Below are 10,787 nucleotides of genomic sequence, written 5' to 3'. Positions count from 1 at the left end.
AAGATGACTTCTCTTTGAGCAAGACCAGGTTCAATCTGGAGACTTCCCTCTTGCAGAGGGGAGCAGGGGACTCTCCTCTGGAAAGAGAGGAGAAGCTCAAGCAGCCCCTATGGCTCGGATGGGAACCAAATCTGGTGGCTATCAGAGAAGAGCGATTAAAAGAGAAAACTTGGGAAAGAAGAGCAATTGGAGAAGGCAGCAAGACTTATTTTAAACTCTGTTTCCATTCTTTCTCATTTGGTCATTCCAAGCGAGCGCTATTTAAACTAATTTCTAGTCCTATTGTAGGAAAACATGTTGGTGGTAATTGGACCAGAAATTCTGGGGGCTCAGGGTTGTGTCCTGTCTCGCTGCCGGGATGCATTTGCAGTTGTGTTCCTGCTTGCTTTCCCTGCCAGCTCTTATGGCAAGTTATGCTTGTATTCCTACGACATGTTCTTGCAAGCTCACAATTTTCTATAGTAATATTTTATCCATGACAAGAGATTTAACCTAAAGAGGCTTTTAGGAAAAACAGTTTCTCCTCTCTCCTGTACCCTTGTGGGTCTGCGTTCAGTCCATGTACAAAACTTTACATTAGCAACAGCTTTAAGTGATACCTCTATCTCAGTTTAATTACCACGGCAAATCTACAAAAACATCCATCTGTTGTTCTCCAGTTACTTCTTACCCTCTTTCAAAAATGCCTTTGGTAGTGGCTCAATTTGTTGTTTTTTTTTTTTGTCAAAAGGTTGGGTGCTGAATTTTCCAGGCGGTCATCATGTCCTGCCGCTTGCAGTAACATGCAGTGCAACGTGCGGGGGACTGCGGAGATGGTTTTTTCTTGCCGTCAAGTGAGCGTCCCATTCTGGTTTGTTAGGAGCAATTCTGTACCCAGAAAAAAGGTACAAAAATACTGGAAACCGTTAAAAACTGGCCGTATCTCAAGCAGTGTATGTGTAGTCTGAGTGGCCGCTTGACAGTGTTGACAAATAGGATGGTTTTTTTTTTTTTTTTTTGGCCAGGCTTTCTCTTCAAAATTGACGCTAGCAGCCCTGCGTGCGGCTGTGGCACGGATGTGTGCTTCGAAACTCAGCCGCGCCGGTGGCGTGCTTACGGCTTCAGCCCATGGCTCCCCATCGGAGCATCCCTCAGCTGTGAGATTGAGCTGTGATTATTGCCGTACACCTGCAATTTACTTGTGGTCCTTGCTCGTGGTGCTTGGCCGTCCTCAGACAACGTGAAAAATACAGGGATTTTCATAAAAAAAAAATAAATATATATATATATTTATTTGATTTAAACAAGCCTGACCATCAGAGAGCATGACACCATTCCCTGATCCATTGTCATGCTAGGGACATGCTAATACAACATGTACGATGCTCTTTGGCAATGTCTGCAAAAATAGTTTGAGGATTTTCTTTAAAATTCAGAAATTTCCCCGATATTTGTGAGGTCAGCCTTAGTTTGCTGTGCTGCACTGGCTAGCTTCCCTCATTCCTAGATTTACATGCTAGAAATCATCAGTATTAAAGGAAATTTTGGATTTCAGAATTGGATTTGAATGTTCACAGTTTGTTAACGATAAGTGTGTGATATTTTATTTCAGAAAATAAAAACATTACTTGGAGTAAGTGTCAGTAGTAGTAAAAATGATGGTCCTACAAAGTCAAGGGAGGGGGGCTTGGTTTGTTCTCTGTTTAATGCATTCATTAAGCTTGTTTTAAGAGGCATCAAACAAAGGGTTACCAAACCAAATACCAAAATATTCCTGTACATAAAATATAGATAAGTTATAAATATGGTTTTGTACTCATCCCCATGAATGTTCCATTACATTATAAGAGTTCATCCATATTTTATTATTTATATCTTATATTTGTCAGTGTATTTGCTCCCAGGAAACATACGCTCTTGAAAGAGGAAAAAGAAAAAAAATAAGTTTTTATTCCAAAGTTCAAACGTTGATGGCAAATAGAAATGGATGAGATGCCCACTAGTAATGGAAATAGTTTTTATTCAGCTGTTTCAGACCATGCTTCAGACCACCAATGAATTTACCGAGGATTTTGGTAACAACAGCAGTGGGTAGTTTTGGAGCTGCACAACGTTGCTGGGGGCTCTGATGTAAGTAGAGAGATCTGGAGACACAAAGCAGGTGGTTTTTGTGTGCATTAATTCAGTCTTTCACAAGCTACACGACAACTCTTCAGCTCAGGGCTTGGTGACTAGATGAGATGCACCGGGGTTGCTGGGAGTGCCCCTGGCTTTGAAGTAAATATCAGGTACTGACACTATTGTAAATATAGTAATTGCAGAAAAAAATTGTATCCATTTATCAGTATGGGGTGTCACAGTGAACCTGCGTTTGCTTTCTCATTTCAAAAATCAATTTTCAGAAGACCTGAAAGAATATCCTATAATTTCAGCTTGTTTTCTGAACTATGAATTTGTATCAGTATTTTTAATTATGGGGAATTTTTGCTGACAGGCTGTTACAGCCTGACAATGCTGGTGCCTGTTTCCCCCGGCGATAAGAATTCTTCTGGGAAAACAAGTGGTTCTGCACATTTTTCAGGTCATTTGGTAGTCTCACCTCCTGGAAGTCATTAGTTAGCCTGGGTCAACTGGGTGTGCAGACAAAGGAAAGGTTAAATATGACGGTCTATTATGTGTGTGGGTGAAGCCTAATCGCTTGTAACATACCCACATAGCCTCACTTGCAATAATCCCTCAGCAATTTGCAGGATCCCGAACCAGTGACTTGAAGTTGTCGTTTATAGGTACGATGAGAATGAGCTTAATCTGTAATTTTTATTTTACAAATGCTCATTTAGTATCACAAATTCATATCGGAAAGAAAAAAAAAAAAAGAAAATGTTGAATTGAGAATTTCCTAAGGTGGAAAAAGAGGTTGGGGTTAGAAATATGGGCACTTAGTGTTTAGTGCCCGTGAAAATATTATTATTAACCTACTATAGGATTTTGAAGGAAGAAATCTCCAGTCTGCAAAGGGTATCTATCTAATACATTGGCAGAAAGGTCACCATCAATCACAGTAGAAGGGAAATTATCAATGGAAAGTTCTGTAAGGTTTCTTTCCCAAATTCAAACAGAATGTTGGCAAATGTGAGCTCACTTTCAAGCTCTGCTTTCAGAAAAATGTGCCTGCTAGTTGTAGGCTGCCTTTGTAACGAGCAGTATCGCATGTTCTTTAAGACTGCTTTAAAAATGTCCAGATTGCATTCATTTAGTAAAATAGCTTAGCTAAGTGAATTTATTTTGAAGTGTTTATCATAGTTCATAGCGATATGGGTCTAAATAAATGGGACTTTATCATGCTGAAATGACAAATGAAATGCAGATTAAATTTTTATTTTTTTTTAAAGGCAGAAGAGATAATTGTAGTTAAATATGTTGATAATAAATACTTAAAAAGAGCCCCCAAATGAGTATGCAAGACGTATTGTTGATAACTACCAGAAGGTACCTAGTTAGTGCTCATTTCTGCACAGGAGGAGACAGCTGGCAGGAGGCCGGCAGAGGAAAACTTTCAAGTCCCGTATTTCGTGTCTCTTTTTTCTGTTGGTTGTAACGTGGAAGCTTCAACGTAGATTTAGAAAGGAGATGTTGTAGTACTGAGATGTTGATTTTTAAAATAACATAAGGAAGTATTTTTTTTTCCTTTTGCTTTTTTTCAAAATAATCCTTTTCTGTTTCAGTTTAGTCCTGTGTGAGAAGAGTAAAACTGAACACCAGAGTTACCAGCCCCTATAAGCAGGACTTGCAGTGTTTCAGGTCTGAACAGACTCTGCTATCTCCCACTTTTTTTTCAGTTTGCATGTTAGAAAACAAAGCCAAAAGCCCACAACAGCTTTCATTTGCAGTCACGTAAAGTTACATTTGCTTTATCTTACAGCATCAAGCCGGAGTGCTCTGCACAAACAGGAAGGAGATGTCTCCTCTGGCCTATGTCTTAACATCACACAGGAACAAAATCCAGGTTTTTGGGGTGAAATGCAGGTATTTGGCAGGGTGAGGCAGAGTGGAAGAGGTCTGGGACCCCGGTACTGTAAGGAACAAACTTCTCTGAACGTTGGGAGCCCAGCGAAACGTTATGGTTCAAGTATGGTGCTGAAATTAATTCTTAGTGAAATCTGCTTGCCAAAAATACAGTATGTATTTTGTTGACGTGCATAAACCAACTTCTTTGGCCAGTTTTCTCAGGTTCATCATTCCCTGTCACGTATATTGACTATTCTGGTATGGATCTGAGAGATGTTGCACTTATTCTCCTTACTTGGGCACAAAGGCAAGGGGAGAAGAACAGAATAAAGGCATTTTTCCCTGCCTGTGGCCTCCTAAAAAACCGTGCTGCATCTCTGCCCTGTGTTATCCCTTTCCAGACTCTGACCCTGCTGTTTCATTACCTACATTTATGTCATTCATTCACATCACCACAGCCACAACAAGAAACGAATTGTGGTCTGCTGTTGAGTTTGAGGAGCTTAAATTAAAAAAGGAGAAAAAGGGGGACAAAAAAAAGGTGAATGATCCAGCTGAGCTGTTTTTAACTTTTTACCTTTTTGTATTAGCATTGTGAATTTGTTTTTTGAAACATCGACCAGCCACATTTGTCAAATTTGGTTGAAATAATAAAAAAAATACTAAAAAAAATAAAAATACTAGAAAGGGGACAAGTAAATACGGAGAGTGTGCTGAATAAACTTTGTTTATTAAGACACCTGGTACATGTGAACAAGCCTGAGCCAGACGCACTGGGATTTTTGCCTTCCTTCTCTGCAAGCATTGTCATCAAACTCAAACTTAGCTGGATTGTCTCCACATTTTCCTTCAGCCAATCAATTAACAGAAACATTAATTTTTTATAAATGCCACACTGTTATGAAATTACCTTGTGTCAGTTGTTTTTCCCCTGGAACTAATTTTTGTAGCGCAGGGAGAAGTACTAAAGTACAATTTTTTGGATCCGAACAAGATTTGTTATAGGAGGATAATAACGGTATGCTTTTAAACAGATGGGGTATGATTTATTTTCTTTGGACCTGCTTTCTTTCATCACAAACATTTCATGAAAAATGCGACTGTTTATCACTAAAGGCTCTTTTCCCACCCACCCTGATGAGATCTCACCATCAGGTATGAGAATCGCATCCCTGTCACGGGTCACCCTGAGCAAGTCTCGAGGGATAAAATTGTCTGTATTCTTGCTAATCCAAGGCAGGATTGGTGTTAGGGATTTAATGGTCTTTCAGCGTGTTAAGCTAATGTCAATTCTATTCTGCTGCAATTTCAGCTTTGAGTAACGGCAAGAAATGGGAGTAGAAAGCAAGGTATCTAAAGATGGGTCCTTAAGGCTGACCTCAGGAGATCTTTATCCACAAGTGACAAGTTTCCCTGATGGAGTTTTAACCTCTGAGATTCCAGCCAATATATGTGGTATTTTCTTATGGCTACAGTGAAAGGTACTGATCTTCCTTACACTGTACCTAAATTCTTGTCAATTTTTACTGTTGCAAAGAGGTGTTAAGAAGATTACTGCTTTGCAACACTCTGGACTAAGTATGGAAAAAACAAAACTGAGGACTAATAGTCTTGTAGACTAGGGAAGTGTGTTGCAGAAACACTTGCCTTGAAGACAGACTTTCTTAGCAGCTTGCTCAGTATCCGCTTACAAATGCTAAAGTTTCTTTTCGTCTTGGGTTTGCAAATCCTGTTGAGTGAGCTGTGTTATGGGAGACCTGTGCTTGTGATGTAAAACTATCAGTATTCCTGTTCTCTCACCTCTTAAATGTTTGGAAAAAGCAGGGAAAAATCTTTTACTTCTAATTTTTGTCGTGTTTTTCTATCTCAGGAAGGAGACTGCACTTTCTAAAATCTCTGCTTATGGAGACGACCTGTAGGTAGGCAGTAAGAAGAAAGTTCTGAATAATTCTGCTGTAACATTCCCAATTTCTCTTTAATATTTTCAGGCAAATTTTGCTCTACAGTGAATGTAGAGCTACGCTCAAGACTTTTTTCTGACAATGGGGCAAAATGGATCCCAGTTTTTGAACCAGAGCATGGTTACCTGTTTGCTTTCCTCCTGGTTCTGATCTCTTTGATTTTCTGTTTCAAACCAAGCAGCTAAAAGGCGTTGGGTACTTGTGACTGAGAAGCTGGTAAAGATTAGAAAAAAAAAGTAGCATTTCAAGAATGCTTAGCTGCTGTCCTGGTGCATATTTGCCTTCAGATAAGGTAGCTGTATTTTGTTGTTATTGTTTGTTTAGAAAACATAAATCTGTATCCTTTTATATAGCAGTTTGTTCAGATATGGTGTATCGTGTTCTTTCTTTACGACAGCTATATCAACTTCGGCTTTTGGGAGGGTACGTAATTGGAAAAGTAGGCTGTTAATTGTGCACTCGGTGGGTTTGATCTACAGTCATTGGCAGACAAGAAACATTGACTCACAGAAATACCAATGTTCCTACAAAGCCATTTATTACCACCTTTTAAAAAGAGACTCTTATCTCAGAGCCATAATGCAGAGGCAGATGTAAACCTGAAGTCCACCAGGAATGAATGCTGTGCTCAAACTTTAAGGTGGTCAACAACTTATTTTCCGTGATTGAGTTGGAAAGAACATGATGCGTGTCGTTTGTCTGCTCTTTACAACAGCATATTTTCCTGGTGGAGTTGTTGTTTGGCACTTCGAGTGAGTTTTGAATGCATGCCGCTCATCAGACTGATAGTGCTGATATATTGCTATATCCACTTCATCACTTGGAACTATTACAGATTATTATCCTTGTTATTTATTATCCTTTAGAATTAAAGAAAAAAAAATCAAAGGCACTAACATCCTCAAATGAGCGGATAAAGATCGATCAACAGGAACCAGTCAAAAAGAAATGGTGTCAAACCAATCTGATTTTTCAATGAGAAAGTGGCAAGACTTAATGAGAGAGAATTACTGGTGGGTGACATGTTTTGGGGTGTTTAGTAAGGTCTTGGACTTTCCTTCTCGTGACACTTCAAGCTGAATAAAGGTGGTTTAGGTCATAGTGCTATATGGTGAATACACAGCTCATTGAAAAACCATTTTCAGAGAGCAGTTATGAGTGGCTTGTTGTGAGACTGGGAGGATGTCGAATGGAGCTCAGCAAAGACTTTTGCTGATTAGTTGTTATTACCAGCCCAGATGGTGGACTAGAAGGGATTCTTGTTAAATATGCAGATGTGAAGAAGGTGGGAGAGGTTGCGACTGTGTCAGAACGCAGAACTAAAATTCCAAATAACTTTAAGAAATGAACTGAAAAAGTAAGATTTTTTATATGAAGAACAGGCAGGAGGACTTTGTTAGTGCTCTGGTATGCCTTTCCAGCAGGGTAGAGATTTGTAATAGAGAATTCGAAGTACGTTCAAGATGTCATGGTTATGACATCTACACAGCACGATCTGAGGGAATAATGAGAGATTTGGGGTTACTTAACCTGAGAGTAGACCAGGAGGAATACAACAGATCTCTGTTATGTCTGCTGTAAAAGACAAGAACAAAAAATAAGACTTTTTATGTTTCTGGTTACAACAAATGCTGAAATAAAGTTGCAGGAAAAGAGATGTATGCAGGGTATTTGGAATAATAGTGACTTATTGCAAAATTATGGAAGAGATTGTAAAGTGAGGACCTGGTAGTTCTGCCATGGAAGCCTGGGAGACCAAACTAAGCAGAAATGCCTCAGGAATGATTAGGTGTAGCAAGAGCCTCTTGTGCGAAAAGGAGATGGAGCAGATGTCTTCTTCAGGATCAAGATCTTCTAATTTTCATGACAGTCTCACAAGGTTGCCATATGTGGTACACCAGAAATTTACGTGATCATCCATCCTCACCATTTTAATTGGTGTGTGTGTGTTCAGGCATATAAACTTGTCAAACTATATCCTCCATTGCTGATGAGTGAATAAATTAGATCTTTTATTTTTACATTTATGAGACTATAAAGGCTTCCCTTGCCTATCAAAACAGAAACTTACACATTTACTAATGGCTTGTAGGAAGCAAATGAAGCTTGAATTCAGTTCTTTTCATTTTGACAACTGTTATTGATATGAAGTGTAATGAAAACAGCCTGTCTGTTGTTAGGCTTTTAGTTATTTGGTATGCTGTTTCCAGTCTTTAATTTACAAGGATGAAATAATTGACCTTGTATCCTTACAGGGCTGACTGGGAATTACCGACTGCAGTTATATTTTATTTAACCAGTAGCGCTGTGCCATTGAGAATAAATAGACGTGTGTCTTCGGTAAACATCGAGGGAGGTCTGGTTCAGTGTTCTCCTAGAGATTGTTGGTACTTCATAGACTTCTGACTGCACAAATATGGGCTGAAAAAACCTTCTGGATGATAAGCAGTGATACATTCAAAGGCAATAAAGCAGAAAATATACATTAATATCACTGCTGCTGAGTTTTCTTGTGGCAAATGTAGAATATTCTGCTTTACTCACCTACAATGAGCCCCAAGGTACCTGGGAAGTAGAATGCTATTTGGTTCAATAATTAGAATTATTTTAATGTAATTATTTCTTCCTGCAGCTGGATCTGATTACCACAAAAGTTAAAACAAATTAATTCTTGTTTTTTACATCATAGATGTAAATATCCTTTGGAAACGAGTTTTAGAAGAGCTAATGAAAATAAGTAAGCATTGCAAAGCTCTGGAGTCCACATCCACGGCATCACAGCTAGTTAGCTGGTTTTTTTTACTGCAATTAGGGTCAATTCTGTCAATGTAAGAAACTGTCATTGCATGTCAGTTGAATCACAGCTAAATTTTGGTGAGAAAATTACACGAGCTCCGTGATTGACGTAGTGAAGGGTCTGACCTGGAGAATTTGAGAGATCGTAAAAGGCAATAGCTTGACACCTCCACCTCCTCTGTACGTTCAGAGCTGTGCCCTATCCTACTGCTCTGATGCACGTATCATATTTGGGTATGTCTAATCAGAATTTTTAATTATTTTTAATTATTAATTTAGAGAGTTACGTAAAGAACAGGTTTTCCTGAATGAGAAAGGTTATTGGCAACTGTCAGCAAAGAGTTTTGCTAAATTTGCTACCAAGAAAGCCTACTTTTTCACTTGGAAAGGAATAAACTAACGTAGATTAAAAGCCTAAAGATTTTGACTGGAAGCACCAAATTGGTTTTTGCTGTTCTATTACACCAGCATTGTCATACAGCTCTTTTATTTTGACTTGATATAAACCATGCCAAATTGTTCACCATACAAGAGTTTACTTTCCTGTTTGAACAAGCGAAGTCGTATCAACAAATGTGTTGGTACTTGTCTGCTGAAACTTCTTTTCCCATCTACTTCCCGTGCATGCACTCTTCCTCTTGCTTCAAGTCTGCCTGGTCCCTTACATCCTTGCATAGTTTTGCAAACAGATTTATTGTTGAAAGTATATTATTAGTACGGTGCCGAACACAGAGCCTCTGGGTGGCACCACGACATGAATAATGATAATTATAATGAGTCGAGTCAGCCATTAAATCACTTCACCTTCAAATCTTGGCTACGTGTGGAAGCCTTTTTTATTTCTAGAGCTGACTTCTTCCAAATCTAAAATTCATTACTCTGTGCATTTTTCATCTCCACAGACGTGCTGCTGCTCAGTGAAAATTGGGCTGCAAAAAGAAACCGCAAAAGCTTTAATTAAAAAGCAAATAGCATTTTTCAGCAGGGAAAAGCGGTGGTGAGATCTCCCCCAGGCTTTTCTTACTAAAAAAAGACTTCTATTTCTGTTTCACTTGCCTTTTAAAATCCCCCACCTACCTTATTTGTTCATCCCCGCTTGGAGTTTACTGATCCAGTTGTAAGAGAGGTATTCAGAATTAGCAGCTGTGCTGTTGCAGCCTTGAGGGGTATGTGGCTTTCTTCTGTAAAACAGAAGTTGCAGCCACCGCACATTACCTGCACAGCGACTCAGCCAGGGGGATAAAGCTCTAATAGTGTCAGTACCTTTTATTTTCAATAGTTAATTGCCCCATGTTTAAAAACAGATTATATTTGACAGTAAGTTAAGCAGGTAATACATGCTTTTTCGCTTTGCAGAATAGACCAGGTTGGTTGGAGAAGGCAAAGTGAAATGCTGTCATCACCCAATTTCTCATTTTCACATTTCCATTTAGTGTGCTATGAGTTAGCAATTGCACTGTTGAGGCTTTTGGGCACAATTAATACCTTTAGCATACGTATCTTTTACAGTATCATTTGGTTTCTTGAATAAATACTGTGCTCACTATGTTTGCAAGTCTTGCAGTTGGGCTGGATGGTGGTAGAACTGCTCGGAAAGCTTCTGTAGGCAGTTTATTCTTTTGTATTCAAAATCAAAGTGATGAAAGCCCTTTACAATATATTAGCTATCTGATGACCACTTTGAAATCAACTATGAGCTTATTTTGTGGTGCACAAGAGCATATCTTGTTCTGTTGCATTTAATTGTAATTGGCATCTTTATTGGCAGTCTTAAGAAGATGAGATGGTGAGTTTGGCCCTGGGAGCTGGTTAAACCCTTTTAATTACTGAATATTTGTACTCCTGGGAGACACCAGAGGTAGCTGTGGTGAAGGGGAACTTTACCCTGCTGCTCCTTCATATCAGCTGCTCCTCACTGTCCTTCATATCAGTAAAATACGAGAATTATTTTCTTAAAATGAAACCATTCTGATTTCCTTTCAAATGTTGGCCGGTGTATTTCTAAGTGCTTCTGCAGCTGCTGGATGTTTCTGTGCACTGGAA

At 39.0% G+C, this 10,787-nt stretch overlaps 1 protein-coding gene across 17 annotated transcripts in view; it reads left to right on the top strand.

Moving 5' to 3' along the window:
* The window catches only part of TRAPPC9 (trafficking protein particle complex subunit 9), a 556,529-nt gene that overhangs the window by 253,418 nt on the left and 292,324 nt on the right, over window positions 1-10,787 (top strand). The window contains exons 22-23 of one of the 17 annotated variants that reach the window (XR_013947306.1): window positions 1,005-4,005; window positions 4,389-4,527. The exons of 14 other annotated variants lie outside the window; for them this stretch is intronic. Coding sequence is in view for 1 of the 3 variants with exons in the window: in XM_080582091.1 (XP_080438217.1) it covers window positions 1,005-1,153 (149 nt within the window). In the remaining 2 variants the exon portion in view is untranslated. Of the gene's footprint in view, window positions 1-1,004; window positions 4,528-10,787 lie in introns of those variants that run through there. 2 more of the 17 variants (XR_013947307.1, XM_080582091.1) reach the window with 2 other exon arrangements.

The sequence above is a fragment of the Anser brachyrhynchus genome, assembly GCF_964034855.1.
Source record: "Anser brachyrhynchus genome assembly, chromosome: 2".
NCBI lineage: Eukaryota > Metazoa > Chordata > Aves > Anseriformes > Anatidae > Anser > Anser brachyrhynchus.
Note: the sequence above shows the minus strand (reverse complement) of the source record. Positions and strands in the feature narration are given on the sequence as shown.